The sequence below is a fragment of the Aptenodytes patagonicus genome, chromosome 20, assembly GCF_965638725.1.
Source record: "Aptenodytes patagonicus chromosome 20, bAptPat1.pri.cur, whole genome shotgun sequence".
Lineage (NCBI taxonomy): Eukaryota > Metazoa > Chordata > Aves > Sphenisciformes > Spheniscidae > Aptenodytes > Aptenodytes patagonicus.
Window position 1 is genome coordinate 3297361 of NC_134968.1, and position 27876 is coordinate 3325236.

The 27876-nt window shown below is 47.9% G+C and overlaps 1 protein-coding gene across 11 annotated transcripts in view; it reads left to right on the plus strand.

The window, feature by feature from the left end:
- The window catches only part of MAPT (microtubule associated protein tau), a 52321-nt gene that overhangs the window by 5218 nt on the left and 19227 nt on the right, over positions 1–27876 (plus strand). For 5 of the 11 annotated variants that reach the window (XM_076357023.1, XM_076357025.1, XM_076357029.1 and 2 more), the window contains exons 2-6: positions 18804–18892; positions 20281–20367; positions 21779–21865; positions 23485–23550; positions 26697–27611. In XM_076357023.1, coding sequence (XP_076213138.1) covers positions 18820–18892; positions 20281–20367; positions 21779–21865; positions 23485–23550; positions 26697–27611 — 1228 coding nt within the window. In that variant the 5' untranslated portion in view covers positions 18804–18819. Of the gene's footprint in view, positions 1–12164; positions 12494–18803; positions 18893–20280; positions 20368–21778; positions 21866–23484; positions 23551–26696; positions 27612–27876 lie in introns of those variants that run through there. The other 6 variants (XM_076357030.1, XM_076357031.1, XM_076357032.1 and 3 more) reach the window with 3 other exon arrangements.

A 27876-nucleotide genomic window follows, 5' to 3' on the forward strand; every position in this document is an offset into this window, starting at 1 on the left:
GGAGATGCACAAGTGGTGGAGTGTCTGCTCTATGCAGCATTGCTCCCGTCCAGTTCTTTTAGCATGAACAGCCCTCAATCCCAAGCTGTCTTTGCAGATCACCCCAGGATGTGGTGGATATATCAGAGAATTGTGGCCCTTTAGGTAAACCCTTGTGTGGTTTTTAAGGTCGGCACAGCTCTGCCGTGAGGGACTGAACAAATCTCTGAATCTCTTCTTGCAGCAGGATGGATCTCCTCCATCTGCGAGTTGGAGCTTTGTTTCGCACTGAAATCTGCTGTTTGTAGGCTGGTTTTTAAAGTGCTTGTGGAAAGCATATGCGGTTTACACTAGAGTCTGGAGGAGACGTATCTGTGCCTTTAGACTTGAGTGGATTTTCTTTGCAAGTCTGATGAGCCCTTCATGCTCCTCAGAAATCAATCCACTGATTTTTTTCCCTTTCCTTTCCAAGCAGTCTGATTAGTAAAGGCAGTCATTACATGTGGCATGGCTTCTGTTTTCAGTGTCTTTTCTTTAAATACCCAAGGGAAGGGAGCACCAGGGGATACCTTCTGGTAAGCTAAAAGGATTATCGCTGCAGTTGGGCTAATTATTTCCATCTTCGCAGCCTCCCCACTGTACCTGCCCTGACCTTTCTTCCTAGAGCAGATCCGGTATCACTGTCTGTCCATCTTTGCCTCTATGCCCTCCTTCAGTACTCTTTTGAATTGCTTCAGAGTGGTTGGTGGGGTTGCACCATTAGTGCCCTGGGAAGGCAGGTGGGTTTGTCCCTGAGCTGTCCTGCTCGGCTGGTCAGTGCGTGTGTTACTCTAAGTGAGCTGTGGCTCGGCTGTCTGTGATGATGCTCTAAGGCACGTGGGAAGGACGAAGGCTGATAGGGGTTATTGTGGGATGAGGTGCAGGCTTAAGGGACAGATTATACAAGTCCATAGGAAGAAGGACTGTATTAAACTCTGCTGTTCATGGAGAAACTTCAGCACTTACAAGAGAGGTGATGAAACTACTTGTATTCATGGTTTTGAATAGCGTGTGTGTGACTTTGAATGCCGTGTGCTACAGAGTTGCAGGGCTTTCTGCCACTTGTCAGCTTTTCGTTTTATGGCTCCCCATCAGCTCCTGTCCCAGGCTGTCTGTCTGGAAGTGCCTCATATAATTTCAGATGGATTTCATCAGTGTGTCAAGTCACTTGCTGCAGAATGAAATTCCTTGAGGTGTTTCTAAATGGCTCAAAAAAATCTAAAGAAGCCTCTCCCGTGATCCTTGAACACGTCCAGCTCAGCAATGTGCATGTTTGTGCTGGCCTGGAGATCCATTTTTGAGATAAATCAACTGTCTTCCACACATTGGAAAGAAGTGTTTGCTGGGATGCCCTTTTGAAGTTGAAATTGGAGAAGTAGGTGGGTGTTCAGAGTGGTGAAATTCTTCCCTGCCTAAGAAACATTTAATCTCTTATTTGATCAAAGCTTGACTTAGATCCTGGATGCATTGGCTTGGTCTTACCATGAAGGTGTGTGTGTCTTGTTCGCAAGCAGCTCTGCTCCTTTCTCTCAAATGTCACTTAATGTGAGCTTCCTGGTGCAGGGAACACATCTGGCCAGCTGTGCACGTTCTCAGTTGAGTTGAGGGCAGAGCAGGTCTGTCAAAGTCAAGATGTGAGGCAGAGTGATGGGCAAGCAACGTTTGTCTTGGCTGGCTGCTGTAGCTTCACATGTCCAGCTAGCAGGGTGAGTCTTCGGCAGAGGGGGAAGGGGAGTATTCCCCAGTGGTGGGTGGTGAGCACAGGGACCACGTGAACTCTCATCAGGCTGAGGTGCAGCCTGACAAGAAGGCCAAAGAGATGGAGTAAAGCTAACTGAGGGCTGAGGGGATATGTGCGTACTGTCTTCTCCCTGGGTTCCTGTCCTGGGAAGGGGCTGTTGGACCTCAATGACTGGAGGTACGGTAGTGGGAGGGCTTTGGGGGTGGCGATCTACAGCACGTCTGCACGACAGCATCAGAACTGTGTGTCCAGGCTGAAAACTTGCTTGCCCTGGGCTTATAGGTCACACAATGTTCCTGTCCTGGTTTGCAGAGCTCAAGGTGAGTGTGTTCATTGTGTGGTTAGTTTGAGGACATAGTGATGACAGAAGGATTGTGCCAGCAGAGACTTTCCCAAGAGAAGGGATAATCCAGCGGGATGAGATTCCTGGAGGTTGGTTTGTAGCTCTAGCCTTTTGTGAACTTTCAGGGTTATGTTTCAGTGCAGGCTCTCAAGAGGAGCCCCTGTATAAAAATGCAACTTTTATCTGAAAGCGTACTTCACTTTGGTATGGTCAGAAATAAAGGAAACCTAAGAGAGGTAAATGTGTCTCGTGTTCCTTTCCTAATGCTGACCCGCCTTGTACGAAGTGCTGACTAGCTCCATGCAGGTGCTGAGTATTTTATTACCCTCCCACTGCAGATCCTGAATGTGATGGGGTAAGAGTTGCTGGGCCTGAATTACCTTTGTGGTTTAAGGTGAGACTTGTGATAAAGCTGGCTTGTGTGGTCATGTTACAGAAGTGGAGCTTCACGTGCTCTCTGCCGGTAGCTGTAGCTTGTGGTGTCAGACATCAGGTGTTAGTGAGTGCAAAGCTGGGATTTAATCCGAAGTCAGAATTGCCTTCTGTGGTTCATTTTCAGCTCCCACTTGCTTTGAACTCAAGGGCAAACTTTACCCTGAGCAAATTCTGCCCTCTGAAGTTACTTCTTTATATGTGGTTTTACCTACTGCCTCATCAGCATGACAAACAATGCTGCCCTGGAGCTAGCTGGAGGGGTTTGTAGAAGTAGCTTTTAACAATGGACATCTCCAAATTGGACAGAAGACTACATGCTTTTCCCTTAGCGTTTTCTGGTGTAATAATGGAGAGCCTGACAGGCATATGCAAGCAGAAGTAATAAATGTTGCTGTTGGGTACAAAAAGGAAAGCGGGTAAAAGTCCAGCTAAAGATCTACTGCTCAAGTTGTGGTGTTGCTTGTAGTCACTGCCCATCAGTAAGCAAGAGAACAGATTCAGAAAGGATGGGACTAAAATGAGGGTATTGGACCTATCCTGTGACAAAGGGAATGACTCTCTGGGGCTTGTGAAGAGGAGACTTGCAGGGTTGCAGTGGTGGACGAATGATCTGGAAAAAGGGCAACTGTGAGCTGGAGAAAGGAGTCTGCCACGATGCTCCCAGGTTTTGTTCTCATCCTGAGCAGTGTGTGCATCTTGGGCACCTGCCAAATCCAAGCACCATGTGCACACGTGGGCATGCTGTCCTGTCTCCTTTCCTTTCTCATCAATCTCTCCTGTTCCTGTCCTCTTTCCCTTCCATTTTCAATCTTGCCTGGCAGACACAGATCCATGTTCTTCTGCAGTGCCCCTAGGAGCCTCTTCGCTGAGGCAGCCGGTGCTTGCCTGGCCCTTGCCTTGGGCAAGAGGTCAGCAACTGGACTTGCTGAGAGCAAGATGGGGCCCAGCTCCCTGCAGGATGTACTGGGCTTCCAGCATTGGGAATCTCTCATCTGCAGCACTGCTGAGCTGTCATCAGTGCATCTTTATTTTATGGTTTTGTAGCCTACTTTGCATGAGTTCTGCCTTTCCCCTATTTTAGTGTTAGCTGAATTACCTTGCCAGCTCCTCCCTTCCCCTAGGTTCCTCCAGGCGAGAGGGGAGGAGAGTCATGAATACTGTCTAATCTGAAGGCACTTATTAATGCTTAATCTCTCAGATATGTCACTGCTTTTATTGTGTCTAATAATAGTTTATTGTCACGGCTGTCTGAGGTCTGTGCTCAGCTCCAAAGCATGTTTCATTAGTTATTGTTGCTCATGTACTCCCCTTATGGAGGGGTTTTTGACTCCATGGGTTGGTTTGCTCTATCAACATCCAAGAGCCTCTTGGCGCTTAAGTTCTTAAATGGAAGAATTCTGTACTGTGGTTGTAGCAGTATGAAAAAAGTGTGCAGATGAAAAGCACCTTATCAATGCTCGTGGCAAAATAGCTTGAAATGGCCTGGGTGAAATACTAGAAAGTCCTCATTAGCTAGAGGGAGCTGGGCATACCTGGGTGATGCTGAAGGGAGGTCAGCGTGTGTAAAACGAGTTTCGGAACTGAGTAAGGATCGCAAGGCATTCAAGTCCAGTAGTCTGCAGAGAGACAAATGCCCTGAACGCTTCCCGTCTGTGAAAATGGGCAGTTCTGTAAGACGGGTAAAGCTGTCGGGCTGCAGTGGGGTTTGCTTTGCTGCTGCCTGATGTCAGCGTGAGAACAGAAGCCGGCGTCTCCCACCAGCAGTAGACTGCTCTCTGCCTCCTTCGATAAGGAGTGACAAAGCGCTGTGGCTCTAGGTGTGGTCAGAGCCTCTTCAAATAGTCTGCCTCTATTCATGCACTGCAATAAAAAGAAGCACTACTAAAATACTGGCAACCCTGCTTATTCCAGCCTTTGTATTAGTGATTTAGAGAGAGCCTGTGACCTTACCGAACATTGAATGGATCCCTCGTAACCTGAGACCAGGAGCAATATTATTTTAAGCAAGAAGTAAGGCTCTGAAGCCGGCTGTCCTTTTATACATATCATACGTGTGACAGCAGAGCTGCATTTAGAGCTGAAAGGGGATAAAATCCCTGAGGAGACTGATTGCACCTCATTTATTTTTAACAAATGTACTGGGGAAGATTGAGCCTGAATTCCTAGACTTGGGGCAATCTTAAATTTGGACAATTTCCACTCTATCCCTGTGGAAAGGAAGATGGGCACCAGCTGGGCTTCCAGCTAATTCCTGGGGAGGATGAAATGCACATGGATTCTGATTTTTTTAAACTTGCTCCTCTTTTAGTCTTTGGGTTAGGAGGGGAAATAATGGTTTTACAGCTCTCTGGCTGAATTTATGGTCTGGGTTCCCATGTGGATTGTCACTATTCATGTTGCCTGCATCTGCTTTTGTGGCAAATCTGCTCATTGGCTTGATAAAACTAGAATCAAGGCAAGACAGATTGCTACCTGACCGTCATCCCGCGTGGCCCAAACTGGGCGAAGACCAGCTGGAGAGAGACATCCGAGTGCTCAGTAGGGATGTGTTTTGTGTATAAAGGTTTTTGTTTGCCGTTCATCCTTACTTGAAAATCCTTGTTTGTCTTGTTGCCTCAGCATGGTTCAAACTGTGCTCCCTTGTTATGAAAAATAAAGGTACAAATGCAGCTTCTGTTGGGTTTTTGTTTTAAAAGCAAGAGCTCTGGCTCTGAAATTCTGCTGACTTGTGCTGGGTATTGGGAGACATATTGCGTCTCCCACCGCACCTCTCGCTTGCTGTTCATGGCGTGGCGTATGAAACTCAGAGCTAAAACAGGCACTGGTACCCTTGGGTGGAACCATGGCAGCCGATGAGCAGTCTGATCAGCCACCCCCTGTGACCGGGGCAGCAGCTTCCCGGTGCTCGGTGAGGTGTGAGCCTGTTGGGGTGCCCACCCATTTCCCCATCGCTCATTGACTTGGTTGGCATCTCCCAGTCCCTGCCCTCTCTGTCAGGAGTTGAACGATGCACTCATCCCTAGGCTGTGCTCTCCTGTTGATGGTTTTTTGGGTTGTTTTTTTTTTTCCTTGAGCTCTTCCAGATTAGGATTTTTTTTCTGCATTTATCTTCTTACTGCCCCTTCTGATACAGATTTAATAAAAAAAATGCTGCTTTTAGTTTTTTAATAAATACTGTTGTGAACATTTTGAGGGAACAGTGTTTCTTCTGCTGTTATGCAATAACATGACAAGGGAGATGGAAGTGTAGCAGAAATGCTTGACGAATGTCCTATTGTTTGTGTCTTTTGGCCTTAAAAAAAAAAAAAAGACATTCAGGAAACACACTCTGACTTTTGACCTCATCTGAAGTCTCTCTTAGTCCTGAAAAGCAAAAATAATGCAGAAAAGCTAGATACAAGCTAAAATCGCCTTCTCTGAGCCCTGTCTTGTTGCATAGTGACTGCTGGGGTGAGGACAAGTCCTGCTAAAGCCCCAAAAGCTTGCGAGATCTGGCACGCTTGTTTCTTTCTAGGCTAAGAAACCAGTGTGTCAAGAAGGCATGACTCTTTCCTTCCCCTGTATTTATAGAGAGACTGTCCTGATAAGGCATCCTGCTGCGTTCCAGTGCTGTCAGTCATCTTTGGGATGCTGGAACTGGACGCTACGGGGCCAAAGGGTATTTGGTGCCCAGTTTGGGTATCAAGTGGCTAAAAGTAATGGCTTGGTGAAATAAGCACTGTGGACAAACTGTGCGGTGATGGTTTGTCACAGGAGTGCGTCGACACCTGTGTTCCTACTGCAGTGGTAAGCTGTGGTTTTTCAGGCAAGCTGGTAATGCCTGTTCCTGCATGTGTGTGGCTGAGATGCTTACCCTGGGCTTCTCGCCGCCGCTGAGGGCAGTGAGCATCGCTGCTTAACCCAACTGCCTGGACACCCTGTCCGTTCCCTCCCTGTTCCTTGTGGCAGTAGTGGAAGCCTCTCTGCTGTAGCACACTGCAGACCGCTTCTGCATTGGCAATCTTTGCAGCCAGGATCTCTGCAGGCTTGGAACCTGTAGAAGTAAAATAGTGCTCCCTAAGAAAACTCCCCTGACTTGGCTTCTTCCCTAGGACAGGCTTTCTGTTGCTGCAAGAGCGATGCCAGCCATGGTGGTGTGGCAGTAGCTGGAGCAGATGGTGCTGTTGTCATCGTTTTAATTTCTATCCATGTGTTGAAACAGCTCAAAATAACTTAAGAAATGAAGGCCCAATCCGAGAAGATACCTTGAGTGTTTTCCTTGCCCTGAGAACATCTCCTGCAATGTTAGTGTCCGCAGCACTTTCCTGATTCTGCCCCATCCACTCTGACTAGGATCAATCGCATTTGTAGCCTAGAGCTGTGGCATGAAGAATCTTTTGCATTTAATATCTTCATTATGTGGCAGCATTGAATATTCACAGAACTTCTGTCAGGGTGCAGCAAATGTTGTCAGCACTGTGAAATCAAAGAAAGAGGAGCAGCTGAGATCAAAGTAAGCAATAAACACATACCTTGTGTCTTGACAGCATCTTTTTCAAGCCGGAGGCAAAACCTGGAGGGGCTCAGGGCACAGTTGGATGGCGGCTGGTGCTGGCATGGCGCTGGCCTCCCAGGCTTTCCCCCTCTGCTACGCCGGTGCTCCAAAGCCGGGGTGAGGTGACCCATAGCACTACTGTCACACACAACTTCTGCTTCTGAGAGGTTCGGTTTCTGCTCGTTTAGTGCCTTGAACCACCTCCCACTGGGGTGTTGGAGCAGTGCTGGTGGTGTAAGGAATGAGGGTGGGACCAAGCAGTGTGGTCTGAGCCTGGCTTGTTGAATTGCAGCCTTGCTCTGCCCAGTTTTGAGGTAGGGGCCTCACTCTTTGGATCTCTCCACAATCAAAACACTGTTGCTCTGAGGCCAAGGTATCTATTTTCTTCACCACATATTTTGGGCCCTTCCTGTGGTGCTGCACTGTGTGCACACGTTACCAGCTTGTTTGAGGTGGAAGGCAATAGGAAGTGCTCAGATCTTAAGTCCATTTACAGGTGTAAGGGAAGTTTCCTTCTCATTAAATTCTCTTAATTTATGAGGCTTCTGCTTGCATATTGATCTCTTTTTCTCAGTGTCAGCATCCTCTGAGCCTAGCACCAAACACAGCAGCATCGTCTGTCTTTGCACATAGAGAGGTAGGGGAAGGAAGCTGGTGTGCAGCCTGCTCACTGCTTGCACTGAGGCCAGCTGGCTAGAGCAGCTCCTGGAAAGTGCAGGATGTGGCCCTTCCCAGTGCAGGAAGGCTTAATCCTGCTTGTGTGTCCCTGGGGGCCCTGGCTCTGTGTACTGTAGCAAAGGTGAATGGTGGCTGTTTTCTCCTGCAGCAAAGAAAGAAAAGATTCATGGGACTGGCAGGAAGGCAGCTGAGTACTGCAGGGGGTTTCTCTCCTTGCAGTGGACTCTGCAATTTTTGCACTTAAATACAGAAAGTTTAACTTAAACTCTTCAATGTAGAGTGTGCCGATGGTGTGTGTGCTCTGCAGGTGGCTCAGGGCTTGTATTTGATCCCATGTTCACACCGGGTTTCAGGCATTTCTCTAGCCCGTGGCTCTGGTGCGCCAAATGGATGCTGTTGTACGTGTGCCACTACAAAAGCCTGCGGAGAAAGGAAATTAGCAGAGCTTTGGTTCTTGTGCTAGCAGTTGTCTCTGCTGGGTCCTACAGCACACGGCTGTGCTGCAAAGCAGTAGGTTGTAAGATGGAGACGGTGCTGGAGAGCTCGCGTGAAGATGAACAGCAGAGCTGCTTTCAAGGAGGTGCTGTTCACTAACCTGCTAGAGATGCCTTTATCTGGTGCTTCAGTCGATCACGTCCCACACCTGCTAGGTGGAATGAGCGCCTGTCTGAGACCTTGGTTCCACGCTGTCTTGTCAGCCAGCATGGGCGTTTTAACCCTCCTGTTTGTTTGAGGGTGTTTGCTGTCTGGCTGGCTAATAAAGGGCGAGTTTTGGGGTATTTTTCAGCTCTTCGACTGACAGAATTGCATTTCAGGAGCTCTGTCTGGGAACCCAAGAAGGGTGTGACAGTGCTCAGTGCCCTCCCAAATTGGCTGTGTTCAGGAAAAGGAGGGTGATCCTGTATCTGTCAGCCTTTCCCTGCCCTGGGATGTGTTGTGGTACCCACTGGAGCATGAAATAAGTCCTGTCAGTTTGTTTCTGACCTCATATTAATGAAGAAAATTGTGGTAACCATGAGAAACTGCTGGCCACACTAATAGTCCTGCTTGTGGTAGATTGCAAGTGTCCACAGACCAGATGAGCCCTGCCAGGCTCCTTTTACCACCAACTGCTGTGTGAAAGGGACCTTCCTCGACTGCTTATCATGGGAACATCCTTTATAATTGTTCCATGTGAGCGACAGAGAGGAGTGCGGCAGCCGTCAGTTAGTGGGGATGGATGTCTGTTTTTCTTTCTTCAGGCAATGCAATCTCTCAGGAAAGCAATTTCTTCCTCCTCACGGTGTCATTTGCCAGCCAAGGTAAAGGAGACTTTTGATGGGGCAGAACGCTGTCGTGCCGTCAGCTGTCCTAATTCATTAAGATTCCAGTGGCATTTTCGGGAACTTCTCCTTCCTCTTTTCCCTCTCCCCATCCAGGCATACATTAAGCATTACTTTTCTGCTATTGAACACATTGACTTGTGCGCTGTGTTTCCTTCCCTGCTGGATTCTTTTTGGTGGCAGCGGGCAGGCCGGGGGAGCAGCTCCCCCCCAGCAACCAGTGAGACTGTCTGAGGACTTTGCTGTACTGCCACGCGTAGCAGTTCAGCCACATCTCGGCATGCAGTGTGGCCTTTGAGAGGCAGTGCAGGGGAAATATTAGGCTTCCACCATTTTCTGTTAAGTGAATAATGACTGGTACAAGCCTGAATGCTGGTGAGCCCGCCTTAAAACCTGCAGCAGCAGGGAAGATGCTCTGATTTCCAGCGGGTTGGGCTGAGCCTGGGATGGGAAGAGTCAAAGAGAATTAGCTGGTAAATAAGATCTTCTGCCTTCTCTTTGATCTGCTCTACGTGTTCAACTGCTTAAAGGCTTCCCAAGCAAGCAGGATTTTGGGGGGAGGAAGAATTTATCCACCCATAGACCATCTCATGGCTCTGTGAAGTGCACAGCTGCAAGACACTCTAGCAGGGGGCTGGGAAGAAATCCGAAGGTAGCCTAGTAAATCCCTGATAAAGAGGCTTCTCTTCCTTCTATTCACGAAGAGCCTGCTGAACAGACAGGGCAAGCTTTAAAACTATTGTTGCTTCCTTTTTTGCTGCCGTGTAAGCCCCTCTGATCAGAGCTTTAATCTAGCTAAAGTTAGTGGACTTAGAGACAGCCTGATCTTTGCATCGTAGCATGGAATGAGCAGGGTGATCCGGAGTGCTGACACCTCCCTGGGCAGTGGTCGCCCTTAAACACCCTCCTGTAAGTGCACAGAGAAAGCTGGGGCGGGGGGCTGCTATAGTGGTGTTGCAAAATGTTGCTTTTGACTTGCTCAGATAAGCCAGACAAAAAGCAAAAAAGAAAGCTAAGAAGGGGTAAAAGGTCAAGGAAGAAAGATACTAATAGCGGCAGTAGATGCTGCAGGTTGACATGGAGGTGCTCAGGTTTCAGGTGGGGTGCAGGTGGAGCCTTGCTGCCCTTATGTCCCTGTAGCGTCCCTCAGGAGCTTCCTCTGGTTTCTCTACTCAAGTGCTGTTCCAGAGAGCCCTGCCTGAAGGAGGGTAGTGCAGCTGGGAGCATGCAGGTTGTGGTGTCTGCAGGAGCCTGGCTTCTGCTCTGGTTTGTCCCCAGGCTGCTCCATGACAAGCCTTTTGATCTCTGTTCCCCTTGCAGGGAAGATGGGAGTAACGATGTCTTTGGTAAACCACCTTGTGCTTCTGTCAATAGCAATTGGTGTAAGATTTAGGGTTAATATTCCTGCATTGCAAAACACTTGTGTATGTTCTCTCAAGCGATTCCCAGCACATTCCTGCTCCTGGAAGAGGCCACATTTGTGGTGCCCTTTTATTTGGGCAGAGAAGAGACATGCAGATAAAACCATTTCCCATCTCCCGAGTCAAGCTACTCTTGCAGCTTGGGCCGTGGGCTGGAGTTGCGCGCCTGGATAATCTGGTCTCCTAATTGCCACCCTGCTTGGAGGCAGCTGCTGAACTGGACCTAAGCTGATTTGGGATGGCAAATTCTGTTAGTTTAATTCTCAGCAACACTGAGGAACTCGTCAGCATGTGAGTATCCCTTGGCTTTTTTCTAGCCACGAGTGTGCCCTGGAGACGTTTGCCAGCTGGTGACCCCACAGCAGTTAGCTTGCAGAGCTCTTGGCTGTGGAGAGGTTAGATTTGTAAGGGCTATTTACTGACGGTTCCCTGACCTCTTGTGTCTCTGAACGCAGCTTTTCTGTTCCCTTTTGATGCTGTTTGTACAGAATCGTGGCATCTCATTGCTTGGGGCTTCTTAGCCCTCAGTGTTACCACTCTCCCCTTTCCCCATCTCTTTTCCAGACTTGGTAATATGTCATTAGCTGGTGTGGGAGTGGGTTATTGCCTGGTCTCGGTAACCTTCAGGTTACCCTTGCTGTGATGAGGCTCCTGTGCCTCAAAGCTGTTCTGCTATGAACCCAAACCCATCTCACATCTGCATGGAAGGTGTCCTGCCCCCGGGGAAAGGTATCAAAAGTTCCAGGCCCCCAAGGAGTGACTTGAACTATAATATGGAAAAAATGTGGAAAAAAAAGAAGAAAGATGCATTTTTGAGACTATTTCTTTTGCAACTCCCTCCTATTGTTCTAAGAGGTGTTTGTCTGTCTTTGAACCTGAAGGAAGTTTTTCTAGCCTCTCGACTAGGTAAGTTGAAACTCCATGTAATTTCTCAGCTCACTGCATATTAGGTAGTGCCTGCGATTAATGAGATCACCGTCCATATTCCTTCCTCTGTCAGCCTTTCAGAAAAACAGTACTTGGAAAAATACACAAAGGAGATGAAAAGGAAGTTGCTTATGAATTATGAACAGCCTTTCAGGCTGATGTTATTTCATGGGGCTGTCACTCCATTTTAATTAAGTAATTCAGATGGAATGATGCTTTTTTTAAAACCCTGTTTGTGTTTGATCACCTTTCAGAGGTAACACTTAGATAGCTCATGTTTGTTGAATTTTCATTTTCAAGTAACAAGAGCGGGTGCTTACTGCCCTTACTGATTAAATAATGGAGAAGGAAGACACTGCTGCGGCTGGGCATGAGACACAATAGCCACGAGGCTTTACTCTGCCCATGTCTGGAAATTAGCTGGGTGATTGCTTGGGCATTTTGTGGCTGGTGTGAAAGATGGAGCTGCTTGGTTGGACCCAGTGATGAGTACCAGAGTGTGCAAATGCAGCCAATCTCTCTCAAAGCATTACACTCACCTTCTGCTGAAATTCCTCTTTCCTCTGTTTTCTTACCAATGTGTGGCTAGTAACCCCCTGCACCCAGCCGCAAACAGATCTGCCAACGCCTAGTTTATTTTGGGATTTGTGCATATGTAAATTGAGCCATTAGTTCCCAGACTCGTGATCCCTGGAGCTGCGCAGTTTGAATTGCTGCAGATCGAGACTCTACCTCTTCCTCTGTGATTGGGGGTAATCCCGCGGCTGTTCAGAAACGGCGGCTGTCAGATTGTGTCCCGTTGATCCTTGGGCTGTGGTTGTAGCCCTGCGTGTTGCTGGGCCCGTGGGTGAGTGGGGTGCAGCTGCTGACCCACTTTTCTTGGACGAGCATCGTGGGAGCACTCATCTCCTGGCACCAGAAGAGTTTTGGGGATGTGTTCTCCTGCTCCTTTGTGACAGTGCTAATGATGTCGTCTGGCACAGATTACGCAAGGCTGAGCACCACCGAAGCACAGCTGTGTGGTCCCCGGCATCTGCTTTCTTCCCCCTCTGCCACTGGGCCACTCTCAGTAGGGTACGTTGTTTTCAGCCCTGGTTTTGTTTACCTTTCATTGCGAAGAAACCTTTTGCCAAGGGATTAAGACTTCGGGCTGCCCGACTTAATTTGGGATCTAAATCTTCCCAGGCGGAGAGTGCTGGAGGCTTTGTGCGTGGTTTGCTTGGTGGTTAGCCTGAGTGGCAGCAGAATGAGGGCTCTGCTGTGTCTTTGTGCTGGTGGTGATGTGTCCTGACTGCGCTCCAGAAAGGCATCTGGGGTGCCTGTTCGCTGGCTGTGCAGGAATTGCTGCTGCAGACTGGGCATGGGGCTGTGTAGTGCCATGCGGCCTTTGGTCTGCAGCGCAGAGGGGTCACCAGGCAGGACAAACATGCTGCTTTACAGGAGAAGTTCCTTTCCAACACCTGGGGCTGGTTTATGCCCTATAAACAGGGCTTAAATGTTCTAGCCAGGAACTTCTCATGTATTTTGTTCATTTATTGATTTAATTTTCTTTTGTAATTCCGGTTTGCATAGGCTTTCCCTGTTCTCCTTCCTTCTTTATGAAATAGTATTTGTAGCCATTGTTACAGTTCCTCTTGGAGGAAGGATGCAGCAGTTGTTTCGTTTGGACCAGCTTTCACGTGTGTGGGTTGTGCAGGGGTGGGGGGTTGCCGTGAATTGAGCAGTTGGCTTTACTCTAAACAGTACCACCCCAGCTGTGCTCTAGTAGCTTTTACTTCTGCTGTCAGACCAGACCAAGCCATTTTATTGATGCCTTCAAGCCTAACAAGCTATTTAGAAAACATATTTGCAGGATGGGCAGCGGAAGAAGAGCCGTGCTTTAATTTCTGGCTCAGTTCTTCTGGGCACTAATGCAGGATGGTGTCAGGGAGGTGGCTCTGGTGTCTCGATTCACGATCAGTGCATCTTGCAAACGAAGCAAAATCAGGCTGGCTGCGGGCTGGCACAGAGACCTTTGTGGGCGTTGGACAAAAGGCGGTGCGTGGTTTTGCAGGCAGTGTGGGAACCATCACATAAAGCTGATAGGCTTTACTGTCAGGTCTCTGCAACCTCCTGTGAGAGGGATGGTGTTGCTTTCAATATCCTTGCCAAACTCCACAAGGAAAATTATTTTCTTTACCTCTTTAAATGTCTTGTGGACCTTGAGCTGACTGATATCTTTCACTTCCTGACCTAAACTTCAGTGCTGTCGATGGCTGTTAAAGGTTTGCATCATTTCACTTAAGGCTTTTCCTCACTGGATGTGCAGTCCTGCATGCTTTGGGCTCTTTGGGGTGTAAATTGCTATTTTGGCTTTTAGCCCCTAACCTTTTGTACAACACAGGCCTGCAGGGACTGTTCTGGGGCCCAGTTCAGCTGTGAAATGCTGTTCAAATGCTGTGAGAGTTGCTCCTGGTTACCACAACGTTGAGCTTAGCTGGCTGAGTTGTGGAGAAGTGCATCCAGAGTCGCCCGGTGGCCTGAATGCCACGAGCCACCCTGCGCTCCCTCTGCTCCAGCGATGGATCCACACACACCTCCAGCCCACCCCAGTTACAGCAAATTGGAATAGCTGCTCCTCTCCAGGTTACACCACACCGGTCTGAGGGTGGGAATGGCAATATTCAACTCTCAAACCTGTTGGAGGCTTGGAGCCCACTGTTTTGTAATCCTTTATCATTGGGAAAGCATCTCCCAGTGGTGATATTTCACTCCCCCAAAGCCTGGGAGTGAAACATGCTGTGTGCCAGCCCGCGTCTCATCTTAACACCGTTGTGAATGGCAAAGCAGTTGCATTTGGTGGCAGGAGATGGCTGGGCTCTCATCAGTTAAACTCGCCTCTCGGACAAACTGGATTTATGCTCAGGGCCCTAACTAGGTTGCACATACAGAGCAAACACCAGAGGCACTGGTGGGCTGAGTCTGCACTGCCAGAAATCAGCCTGTTTCTCCTGCTCCTGGCAATAAAAACTTTGCCCCCCTACTTGCCTCCTTGTGTGCCTTGTTGCACAGCTCAAAATGACTGCTCAATACGCCTCTTCTCTCGAAAGGCGGGCTGCGGGTTTGAAAAATGCGAGGTTTGGAGGAGCTGTTAATTATGGGATAGGCTGTTGCTTTTTAGATAGTGTCCCTGGTTAACAAGAATAGTTCTGCTGGAAATGGATAAGATTCTTAGGAGGGTTTGTGCTTTATCTGTCATGCAGAGGGTGCTGCTGAAGTTTATCTCTGCGTAGCTATCCTTGCTGTAATTATTCATTACTGAACCATTGCTTCAAGGTGGGGCTGGTTTTAGAATTTTTTAGAATATTTTTTCCCCTTAATGTTACGTTTTTCCCCAAGAGGGATTTCCCCTTCCCCCACTTGAAAAACAGGATTATCATTGTAGACTTTTTTCAAAATTCAAAGTAGTTTTTCAAATGCGCAATTTTCAGACCACCTTTGTTTAAAAAGTCTAATCTAAAATATGCAGTTTTAATAAGGTTTAAATTCTCTTTAGTCATATGAATTCATTACCTGAGTGAAAAGCCGAAGCAACGCTGAGACTTTCCCGACTAGAATAAGAAGGGTTTTGCATATAGGCAATTCAGTTTTGCTTCTTGGTTTCAACCGGACAGATCTGTCCCAAAACCGTGTGCATCATCAGTACGGTTTTGACTGAGCAATGCTTTTAGCTGACATCTACGATGGATGAAAAAGAAAGAGGGAAAGAATGAAGTTCAGCATCCATCGGAGAGGCATAAAATGTCTTTATAGATGACGTTCCTGGTGAATAGGACTGTATGATTATATGGCCTGTGTATTTCAAATTCTGCTGGGAGAGCTTTGCAGCTTAGAGATAATGGTGGTGGTGGCTCACTCGTACTTACCCATTGAATTGCTTTGTGTGCTTAATGTTATTTATTTGCTTATCTGGTGCTGATGAAATTTCATCAGCCCTATTGTAATGGGTTTAAATCTCATCCCTGCCAGGCCTTGGAGGGAAAGCTGTAGGAAATGCTTCCTGAGCTGCACGGGAGGGGCAGTGCTTGTGAGAAAGGCATCTGTTGAGTGGGCATTTCTTCAGCTAAAAGCAAGATGCTGTGGGAACCATGTGGGAGCTGGATCCCCCTCCCTGCCCCTTGGCTCGTGCCAGTTTGAGGAGTTTTTGTTCCTCTCCACCACTGACTGCTGCACACAGTGGCTCAGGCACAGAGTGACTCTGCTCCTCTGCCTGCCGTGCTGCAGACACGGTGGGAGGACATTGTGCTTTGTCTGCTGGGAGATGCTTCTGCTCTCCATAGCAAACCGTGCATCAGCCCCTAAAATCACCGTGTCCAAATGAATGAGCGTCCAGGGTGTTCCGTAAGCTGCAGCCAGGTTTCAGGGGCTCTCAGGGTCCCCATTGGGTGGTTTTTGATGGATCTTTGTGGCTTTTGGTCGTGCTTTTTTCCTTGTAACAGAAAAGGCAGCTCTTCCTCTCTTGTCTCTGAAAAATTAATGGCTACATCCTCCCAAGCCCATCTCCAGTCCTTTAGCTCTGAGACGGCTGAATCCTGCCATGCGTGGAGCTCAGTGGGAACGGGGGCTGTCTCTGCCTGGCTGTGAGCAGCACAGTGTTAAAGGCCTTCTTGCAAAGCTCAGACAGATAGCAAGATCGTCAGCTTCTCTGAAAAACACCCAGCCGTTTCTTTGTGCTGAAAAGCCCTGGCACTGGCAGGTCAGCGGGAAGCGGGGCGACAGTCAGCCCTGCAACCAGGCGGCCCCGCGCGCCTGCCAGCAGATCCACCGGCCTTTGCTGAATCATGGCTCACTGCTGCTGTGCCAGGGTTGCACAGATGCTAAATGCTCTATTCAGAGGAAAAGTAGAAGATCTTCGGCTGTGTCGGATGCTGTCCATGGAGCCAACAGATGAGCCTCCGGCGGGGTATGCAAGCTCACTAGCTGTCAAGCTAGGAGTCCTCTCTGGATGGTGTTCCAGGAAATTCTTGTCCAGAGGCAGGTTGGGACTAAATGTATCTTTCCAGGGAGACTGGGGGAGACGCTAATTGCTCTTCTCCAAAAAACAGGTGGGAGGAAGAGAGAAAAGGAGGCAGAATAAGGAAACCGTAAGCCTCATTTAAATCCAGCACAGCAGATTTGCGAGTGGTTTGCCTCCGGGTCTGCAGCTGGGAAGCAAAGATGTGAATATCCGCAGATGTTTAGTGAACTGAGCTGGGCTGGGAGGACTGTTAGGGACCACGAGTTGTGAGTGGAGTAGGAACTGCTTCTCCCATCCACATTTTCCTACCAACAGACAGGGCAGTGCGTGGGGAAAACTGTACCCAGTGCTGTGTGTGCGTTTGCGGCAGAGCGGTCATTCTTCTGTACATGCACACACACAAACACGCACACACACGAGCAGCACATATGTGTGTCATTTTACACTCACGTTCATGCCCAAGTTGCTTTTGTGCCCTGTATGCTAGGTTAACATTGTATTTTAGTATTTCAGTGCTAAGCAGACCTGTAAATAATACCAAGTGGCAGCCAGATGAGACCAGGATATAATCAATATGATCCTTTGAGCTCTGGGAGGCGGGCCATATGTCCAAATAATTTGGGCCCACCGTTTTTGGGGGCAAAAATTAGGTACTTAATCCTTTCCTATTTTATACCTCTGTTTTTATGGGTGATTTCCTTTCGGAACAAGTTCTCGAACTTACTTGGTACGTTTCTGTGAAATGGCTTTGTAGCTGTCTAAGGCAGAAATCAAATTGCATAGTCATCTTGCTAAGGCTTAAAAAAAGCTGGGTGAGAGATCTGGTTACTAGCATTGGAGTTTCTCTTGCGTAGTTCTATATATCCAGTTAATTTATTGCCAGCAACAAACCCACATGAGTTTGCTTCCTTGCTGCTGGTAACCTGAGCTTCATTGCTGGATTCATTTGCTCTTGATGGTCATGGAAAATGTGCGATTACACTAATAGCTGGTTATTAATCACTGCCAGTGGCTGTAATTATATCAGCTATTAGGAAGTCAACTAAAAGCAATGTCTGTCCAACCAGCATGGAGAATAAGGAGAAACACGGTCCCCGCTTCACAGAAGCAGATAATGTTTGTCAGTGACTTCATCTCCTTTTGCAGATAAATGCACGTTAGAAAAATAACTCTGAATTTTAGCACCTTTCTACTTCCACTCCAGTGTCCAGACCTATTTACTATGCCTCGCTCTATACCACAGTGTTGGTTTTCTGAGCACTGCAAGAAGGATTCAGGGTTAAGAAGCCATTGTGCTGTCCTCTCAGACCCACAACCAAGCGAGACCCTCTTCTCTAAGAGTGCCTGGTCCAAATCCATCTCTGTAGAGTCCTGGTTTACCCCTGTATGTCACTTTTGGATTGCTTTTAAGATGATCAGTGTATTGTTATAGCTGTGTATCCCTGCTGGGTGTATCCACAGGGGTAGAAAAGCATCCCTTCCTGCAGCAGTGTCACACCTTGCCAGCAGACACTTCTTCTGAGCGACCGATTAAATTGGCAAATGCAGAGTTTGGAGTGTGCAGCAGAAGTACGTCTGCACTAAGCATGCTGCTCCTGGAGATCACCTGTGATGAAACGGTGGCCGAGCAGTGTCCTGTGTGCACCAGGATGGTCATTTTGCTTGGGACATCTTAAATACCTGTGGAATTTTGATGTTGCAGCTGGGCAGAAGTTGCCTATATCCTTATCGTGATGGATGCAGTGACTGGCACGTGCTTTTGCTTGCGCAGGAATAATTAGAACTTCCCCTTGTTCACAAGGAACTTTTGCTCCTTTACATGTCTTTTATGCAAAATCCATGTTTTCCTTTTGGCTCATGCCCCTAGGTGAATTTTTTCCATCTTGAGTATGGATTGCTGTGACCTCTTGTGCTGAGAGCTTGGTGCAGCTCTGCTGAAGAGTGGTCTGGCCGGGGCAGCCCTTCTAGATGCTAGTTTGGCATGTTAGCACTCCCTTCCCGCTGTCCTCCTCCACTTGATGACTGTGGACAAAACATGCTCCTGGTGGATTTGGAGGCACTAGCGTTAGATGCTCCGGGGAGTATTTCAGCACTGGTGTGAAACCAAATAGGTAACATGTATCTTGAGCTGTGACCTTCCCCGTGTGTGTGATTTCAGGGCTCATCAGGAAAAGGGAACAAAGTAGATACCTTCTTATAGTGGCTGAAAAGATGGTTGGCTGTTGTTGGCTGATTGCTTGCAATAGGATGTTTAATGCTCCTGGAAACTGGCTGACAAACCAAAATCATCTCGTGGAGCAGTAGATGGGAGAGCATCAACTGGGCTCCAGATGAAGGCGTGTTGTGTCAGGTTTTGCCTGATGGGTGTTTCTTTACTCTCCTCTTCAGGTAACTTTGCTGAGAGATGGCGGAGCAGCGTCAGGACGTCACCGTGATGGAGGATCATGCAGCTGGCCAGGAGAAGCACATCCCATCAGGTGAGCACCTCCAGGAGGAGATGGTGTAAAGGACCTGCCTTTCCCACTGCTGAGAGAATGACCTAAGTGGGGAGAGCAGGGCCAGCGTGCGAGGGGTCCTTGGGGACGGCCAGGAGGAGATGGTATGTGTGTCTGGAAGGTTACTGTGGATCAGCTGGCTGCAGACAGTGGACAGTGGGTAGCCCACAAGATGCTCTATGTTCATAGTCGTAGGAAAATGCTACTCTTTGATATCATTGCCCAGCAAGAACAGAACAACCCCCAGTGTCCAGACTAGTGATGATCTTATTGCTGCAGCTTTGCAAATGTATGTTTCTGTGTTCACTCCTCAGTTTGCTATAAAAATGCAGCACTGCTTTTATTTGGAGACACAGCTCAAGGATGCTGCTTGCTGCCTGCTTTTCTCACCTGCACAGGGAGATGGGGAGAACTGAACAGAGAGCTCTGGGAGCGGGGGCCATGCAAGAGTCTTTCGCCCCATATTTCAGACCTGCATTTCTCAAGAAGCCTTTCCTTTCTCATTCCACCATGCTCCACAATTGAGCTTGGAAACCCACGTAACGCCAGCAAACCTGGTGGGACTCACTCCTGGCTATGCTCCATATAGACATCATCTTAATTTTCTTTTCTTGAGGTGCTTTGGACACAGCTTACACCAGATAAATGGATTGTCTCTGTCCTGGAGAGAATCCATAGCATCCATTCATCCCGGGTTCTGTAATGCATTTCAGTCTGATAGCTCCTCTCAGCTTGTAGGCTCAGCTTCGCACATCACAGGTTCCCAGGGATTTTCCTTATGTTAGTTTGAATCTTCTTTTCCAAGTAATTTTCTCCAGTTCTCATTATTTTATTTGCCCAGACTCCTTGCAGAGAGGAGACTTGTGCCTCTTGCCGTGCTCTTCCAAAAGATGACTTTTGCAACCAAGTCTTCGCACAGTACGTTATGTGCTACACCAAGCCCTTTACAAAGACTTGCTGGTTTGCAATGATTAGAATTAATGCATCATGGGAAGTGTTCAGCAGCCTGCTCTGGGAGGGAGGCTAATGGCTCCAGACATGGCAGAGAGGACAACAGTGACTCAGAAGTTGTACATCTTTTCTGCTTACGTTGCTAAGATCTCCTTTCCTGCTTGTGCCATGCTTTGCTGTTTCTAGCTGTCCAGTTCACTGGGCTTTTCTTTTGCTGATGGGTTTCCGCTTGTTCCTTTTGGTGATGACACTGATGCTTTTGGTTGGCCTTTTCACGCTTTGCTTGCTTATTAGTTCAGGTGTTTTATACTCTCCAATTACAGTTTCTTGCTGCTGTGGATCTGGGCAATCAGAGTTCGTAACACACAGGCCATAATTCATAGCCAAGGGCTTGTTCTAAGTATTTGAATGTTTTCCAGGCTATCCCCTTCAGATACCAGTCGATGATGGATCAGATGAGCCTGTTTCTGAAACATCTGACGCTAAGAGCACCCCAACTACGGAAGGTGGGAGCTCTTTGACTTACTGCTTTGAAACCATGATGGATGGGGTTGTGATAAACCTTGCCGAAAGACTCACCGTGCCGTGTTCTGGTGGGGTTTCTCAGGAAGAGTGCCTGCACTCTTGGACAAATGCTCTTCATTAGTCTCATCACAAGCGATGTTTGCCACTCAGCAGAATGAGATAATGAGCTTTAAAGGTGGAGAGTGGGTTGGAAGTCAAGAGAAGGTGAAGTGTTTATTATAGTTCAGGAAGTCGCTTGTGGTTTGTTTCCTGAAGACGACTTACACAGTGACTGCAAGGTCCCGTTAGCTCAGTGCAGCCGGGAGCAATCCCATGTTGTGTGTTCCCAGGGCCAGAGGTTTGCATCATTGTGCTCCCCCAAGATACTGACAGCATGTCCTGGTCGCTGTGTTCCCTTTCAGAGTTAGCTGTACCTCATAGCTCTTTTTTTGCCCCCTCTGTATTTACATTTACATTAGTACAGCATGATTCATGCTGGAATGATGAGGTGGGCAGAGTCTATACATAAAACAAAACTTTGTGCTGATCTAAAGGTCATATTGGTAGGACTCAGGGCATGTCTGTGCTGCTCCAGAGTGTTATCTGAATGCCATGTTTGTAGAAAGAATCTAATTCCGAAGTGGTCTAGAGACTTGTTCACCATTTTAATTAACTGCACTTTTTGTGTTCCTCTGGCTGCTTTAATCCCAAGTATCTGCCTCTTGGAGACTTCAGGTAAAGGCATTAGTTTGCAAAATTTATCTAAACGAAAGGTGGACAGAGATGCTGACCGGTTCCAGCCCTGTCCCGCTGGAGGTGTGGGCCGATTGATCGTCTGTGAAGCAGCTCTGTTCCTGTGCATGTGGCTCAAGGAATCAGTATGTAAGACCTGGCTAGTGCAGAAGGAGATATTGCCCCTCTTTCCTGTTGGATCGGGACTGTCATGACGAGAAGACATCCCTCTGGTAGACGGAGCCAGGTATCTGTCTGTCTCAGAGCTGCCCAGAGTGCGACGCAGTTGCAGTGCTCGGATGGTTTATGAAGGTATCCGATGGGAGCTGTTCTTTCCTGCTCCAGACCAGTGATGTCCCCATGCAGATAGCATTGCAGTGCATGCAGATCAGGTACCAGTGGCTGTCTTTAGGTGTGCATTTTCAGACAGTGTTTATGGTAAAACCTTCAGCTGCGTAAGGAGTACGCTGGAGATGTGTGGTTTGTGTCACAGAAGGGACCGCTCATGGTGTCCCTGCGATACTGGCTTTGCTACGTCACACTCGGTTTGTCTCCCTCCACAAGCACTGGCTCGAGGGAGGGAGTCGGGTGCTTTTCTGAGCAAAAAGTTCTTTGGGCATGTCCTGGCCTCCACAGGGTTTTGCCACTCAACAGCTATGTGAAAGCTGCGTTGTTTTTCAGATGCCACAGCACCTTTAGTGGAGGAAGGAGACCACGAGGATCAGGGTGGTGTCGAACAGCATGGGGAGATCCCGGAAGGAACCACAGGTGAGGGTGACCAAGGTGCAGTTTCATCTCTTGATGCAGACAGAGCAGAGAGCTGGACTGGTTAGTGCTTAAAAATAACACTGCAAAACCTCTTGCAGGCATGCTTTGCTCCTGATGTGTGCTTCTTTCTTCTTCACGGCCTGCAGAAATAATTCCTAGCTTACAATTGTCCTCTTGCTTTCCTCATCCTGGGGGAAACTCGCAGCCTTTTCTTCTCTCTTTCTCAGCTCCACATCTGACAATCTTTCTATCTGGTGTCTCTGTGGTGGCTTTGCCTCCCATCTCCAGGCTAAGCACTTACCCACAGATCCCGGTCATCTCTGCCCCTCTGCCAGCCCCGCTTTGGTGGTGAGGCGAGGCGGTCACCGCAGGACCTTGCTGCTTGTCTCACTGGTGCTCTTGCTCAGTCCAGCCCATGCGGTTGTCTTTGAAGTGGCAGGTGAAAACCAGGCCACTGCAGCAGTTCTGTGGCTGCCGGCGCGTTTTAAAGATAATGCAGAGGAAGTGAAGTGGCTAATTCAGCCTGAATGCTCTGTGGGGAATCATGGCACCTGGGCCTGGTTTTCCAGGGAGGGATGGGGGTCTTCCAGAGGCAGAGTAAGAAGGGAGTGAGCTGCAGCAGTGCCGTGTGTGTACAAGAGAGCAGGAGCTCCTGGGAGAGTCGGGTCTGTATGTGAAAAATGAGTATGTGTCCCCTGTGCGGTAGCCACTGGCTTTTCCTGGAAGCATCAGGCAGGACCTGAGAAAGGTAGTGGGTGGAAATGGGCTTCTGCCTATGCCCGAATGCTGAAACAAGCCCACACAGCACAGTCCTTTGGGCAGCCAAATTGTCTATGCTGCATCCAGTCCCCAGGCTGCTGGTGGAGAGAGTGGCTCGCTTGCTAGCAAGGATGCACAAGTCTCTGGTTCAAGATCTGACTGTACCAGGGAGCTGGGAAGAAGCAGTGTGTCCTGAACTCTTTGGAAAAAAATGGGGAAAACAGGGAAAGTCCTAGTTTGACTGTAGAGCTGTGACATACAAATACAATTGATTAAGCTGGTTTGAAAGTAGTCATATAATAAATTGAAAAAATTCTGATAGAGACAAACCATCATTGCTGTGAAGGAAATTGTGCTTCTCTAATGTACCAGTATTCCCGAAGTGTCAGAATTATATCAGACTTGGATCTAGTGGTGTCAGATAGCCTCGGCAGAGTTCATTACAGTAAGCTAGGTAGTAGACACCAAGAAGGTAGGGCTCAGGTAAGAGTTAGACATTCATGTGAGTGCTGCCGGCAGCATAAACACTAGGTGAGGGTAGAAGAGGGATACAAATCCACAAGTTTCCCTGCTCCTTAACAGCCTGTTTTCTGCACCTCTGCCTGAAGGAGCTTGTACTAACCTGCCACCCAGGATGTGCGAGTTGGTGAAACGCTCCTCCAGTCTGGTGCAGCACAGGCTGAATAGATCTACCTAGATCCATCGTCGGTGTGGGTTGATTACCTTTCTGATACTGCCCTGCTGTATCAGCGCTGATGGGCAGAATCAGCAGGGAGGTAAATAAATTCTCCAGACACACACTTAAACTTAATTCTTGTTTTGATCATGTTTTTCCCCTTCTTTCTCTGAACCGGGACCAGCTGAAGAGGCAGGCGTAGGAGCCACCCCCAACCTGGAGGATCATGCTGCAGGAGATGCTGCTCAAGGTTAGTGAATCATCTGTCACTGGGGTCCAGTTATTGCTGCCCACATGGGCGGCTGGTTACTAGTGGCTTGGAAATTTTCTTCTGTAATGCAAATGCTCTGCGCAGTATGAGCAGTTGTGCAGTTCCCCCTGTTCCTGACAGGGGAGGGTCATACATGCTTTGAATGTTCTGACATACTCATTTCAGGGAACTGCAGCTTTTCATGCACAAATTTCTCTCTCAGATGGCTGAAGCCCTGGTGCTTGTTTGTCCAGTTGCAAAACAGGGCATCCTCCAGGCTAGAAAATGTAATAAACAGAGCCGGGATGGTGCAGTTAGCCAGGAGGAACTGCTCAGCATTGAACAGAGTCAGTTTTGGGCCCTGCATGTCACACATGAAATAAGTGAATTGTTTAATTACTGTGTCTCTTTCTAACGTAAACCATGTCTCAAACCTACTCACTGATGTCCTGACTTTAACATTAAGGGTGTTTTTTTCTCATCCCAGTCTTAGGGAATGTGACTGACAAAGTCAGGCACGGTGGGCAGTGAGCGTTTTTAGAGCATTAAATGTGCATCTGCTCAGATGAGTCAAGAAATTATCCAGGGACCTCTTGGCTATCTGGAAAGCCTCTCTTGACTTTGCTCCATTCAGACTTGATGGAAAACTTCAGGACGGGATTTTCCCAAAGCACCCGGTGCTAGCTTAATTCTGTGCCCAATGCGGCAGACTTATGGGTTCAAACTCACTTTGATATTGCTGTCTTGCTAGCACTAATACACCATAGCGCTAATTTGGTGCGCTGTTTAAAATCTTAGTTAAACCCCATTTGGTAAGGTAGTTTTCTGCACAGTAGACATAACAAATTCCTCCAGTTGCTTGGGCAGCATCTTTCCTCCTCATGGCTGCATTAGTGCATTTACAGACATCCGCGTCTTTTAAAGAAGTAAATAGGTCTTTGCCTTCTCAGCTGAGGGCAGAATTCAGGTCGTCTTTGCTTTCCACACACAGATGGGCACAGTTATGTGCAGTCTGCTCCCTGCAATTAAAATAAAACCTTTGCTTGCCTGTCCAGTGGTTCTTGGACTAGCAACTCTTCTGTATTTAAAATAGTGGTGCCACTACAAAAAAGAAATCAAGATTGTTAGCAGGAGGGGAGTGAAGTTCTCTCTTCTGTCTGCCCTGTTCAGTCTGGTTCTAGCTGCTTTTTCTCAGCAGATTTCTAATAAGACCTTTCTGTACTGTCCTGGGATCTTTCAGCTGTCAGGTGTGGGGACATACAGCTAGCTGGAGCTCTGATATAACCTATATATGACATTTCTAGGTTCTTATGTAAATTGTTACTTCTCTGAAAATGGACTTGTAATAATCTACTGCTTCCTTTTAATGGTTCTCTTCGATTCGGAGGAAAATGTGATTATCGATACACACACAGTCTTGGATGTCTCATTACTAGCTACCTTCATTTTTGTGTCGTGGGATTTGAAAAAATGATCTTTGCAGTGAAGATGGAGCGTGTTAAAATGCTTTTGGAGTCTCAGGTGGAGAAGCGCCTTCTGATTCACAGCTTGTGCCGTGCTGGCATTCTGCCAGCTCTTGACCTCGGGCTGCACATTTGCCTCAGAACCCCCGACAGGTCCTGGAGTATGGAAGCACAGCTAATGAACTGACCGTCCACATCTCTGCACCGGCGGTCGTTAATGGTCATGCTGTTTGCAGAAGAAATGAGCCAGGATGGTCTGCTGGCTACTGCATAAACACCCTTCAAATCCCTGTGGTTATAAAAGGCGTTTCTTGATGCCACGTTTCAAATATTACCTGCCAATAGGTGCCAATTTAAGATTTCTCTTAAACCACAATTTCGGAGGTCTTTGTGTGGTAGTTTCACTTAACCATTATATGCTCTTAAAACGGGGAAAACATTGATAAAAGACCGAGTCAGTCTTGACTTCTTTTCTTGTTTTAATCTTGTTTGTTGATCTAACAAAGCCACAATCGAAATCTCAGTACTGAAGTGCTCTTTAGTTTACCTGCTCAGTGCTCAAAAAGACCAAAGAGTATTTGAAGCTGGACAAATTAATAATATAAGATGTACATTCTTACTAGGGCATTGACTTTAAAGCAATTTACCTATGTTCAGAGTGAATTCTCCATTGTTCAGTGCATCTTTGCTTCAGTTGAATGAATTTCTAACAGAAAAGCTCCAGCTCAACTAGAATATATGGCTTAATGCAGCAATTGTTGGGTGAAATTGTAAAGGTCTGTGTCATGCATGAGATCAGTGATAGAACAGAATTCTTGCTTTTACCCCCCCCAAAAAAGGAGAGATCTGTGTCTCTGTGACCTTAAGTTTGGGTTTTAAATGTCACACTTTCTACTCTGCCCAAATGGTGGCAGCAGCACTGGAGCTCTGATTAGCCTGAGTGGGCGCACAGTCCAAAATTGCTGTGGCATGTGGCTGCAGCCACATTTTCACTTAACAGTCCTTTCTACTGAGGCTGTCTGCTCCACTGGCTGTTAAAATACACAGCAGTAAGAGAGGAGACATAGGAGTGCTCTTCCCCGAGCTTATTAGCAACAGAAATGATCTGGAGAGCAAAGCAGAGATGGTTTGAGCTCTGAGAGTATGTAACTGGTGCCTGCATGAACATCTCCTGCAAGGGAGGAGAGGACTGTAGGGATTTTGTAAGCCCGTGAAGGAGGAGAGGGTGTCTGGCCTGTTTTGTTCAGGCCCTTGAGGCAAGAAGAGGTGGTCACTGACCAGCAAACTGACGGTCCAGTGGTGGTGTTAGATTAGAAAATGGGGGTGTTCTTTGCTTCTGAAAACCTCTATAGCTAAACCAGCTCATAGAGCGCGGGTGTGGCAGATGGTGGTGGTTGGATACCCTAGCCACCTCCGAGACCGGGTCCAGGGAGGAGTCCGGTCTCCCACGTGCTGTGGCTGTCACCGTTCCTGATTCCCATGGGGATCAGAGTTTCTTTAAAGGCAAAAGCCACTGTAGAAGTGAGTTGTCTGTTCAATGGGGCAGTGTGGGACTTGCTTTTATCCTCTAGATTGATAGTAGAAATCCTTAGTCTCTCTTCAGCATTACATGACTGACTACCTATTTGACATGTCTGTGCTAATTGTCTGCCCATGCTTCATGCCCTGCGCCTTCAACTCCAGGGGAGCCAAGCTCTCCAAAGCTACAGCCTGGCCCTCAGGAGCGTGTGGGAGATGCAATAAAAAGAGAAAGCCAGCCCACAAAGCAGGTAGCTGGGGTTCTTCAGCAGCCTCTTCTGTCGCATGAAACGAAGGCTACAACAGCAGCTCCCACCAGAATCGAGGTCACCATCCCAATACCCCTGGATATGTACCAAGACTCCAGAGCATCTGAAGACAACGAGTTGTGGGATCATCGAGGCAGAGAAGGCATTGGTATGGATCCAGCGCTGGGAACAGAGCTAGGTCGTGGTGTGCGCGCTGAGGGGTTGGCAGGAGCAGGTGGCACAGACGACTCCCATATTAAAGATGGGCCATCTCCTTCTTCATATACCAGAGCTCCATTAAAAGAAGATGCCAGTGGACGGGAAAGAGATGAGGACCGTGATATTGATGAAACTTCTGAACAGGATTTGCTTTCCCTGGTGGCACAGCATGTTTCACCAGGACCTGAAATGGGCTTGTGTCCAGCAACAGCCAAGGAAGCTCTTGAAGAATATGCCTTTGAAGAAAACAAGTCCAAAGATGTCCTCAGAGACATACCAAGAGAGGCACTTCGTGTTGAAACTGAATCACATAAAGCAGGAGAGGACCAAGAGGAGAGGAGACAGCCATTGAGGGGGGAAGAAGACACAGATGTCACTCCATCAGAGCCTTCCGAAATCATCTCCCAAAAAGAAGCAGAACCCAGGGAGGGAGAAGATTCTGGACCCTTGCTAGAAGCAGCCAAACTCACTGTTGAGTTAAAAGATGACGTGGAAGACAAAGATGCTCCTTTGGAAGAGGCTGTGCCAGATACAGGAGAACGCCGGACACCCAAGAAGAAACCTTGTGCTCATGTTGCAGATAAAGCCGTCAGTCGCGTCCCTCTCCTAAAAGGTGTGTGCAACGTTTGCCTACCCTGAGCTCACATTGCTGGTGGCTTGCTCATGACAAGGCTGCCTGAACCAGTACTTCAGCTTGCTGTCACCTCTCGAATCCTGCTGCTTGGGAAATGGCCTGGACCTTTGCTGTGAACTGATCTACAAGGCACCGCTGCTTCTCCCTTCCCCTCCTTCCCCCTTTAGTTTAATCCTGGATGTCCTGGCATACTTGCCAGACCCTCACGCTTTGGTTTTGCGTCCCTTGCATGGTGCTGGCGTGT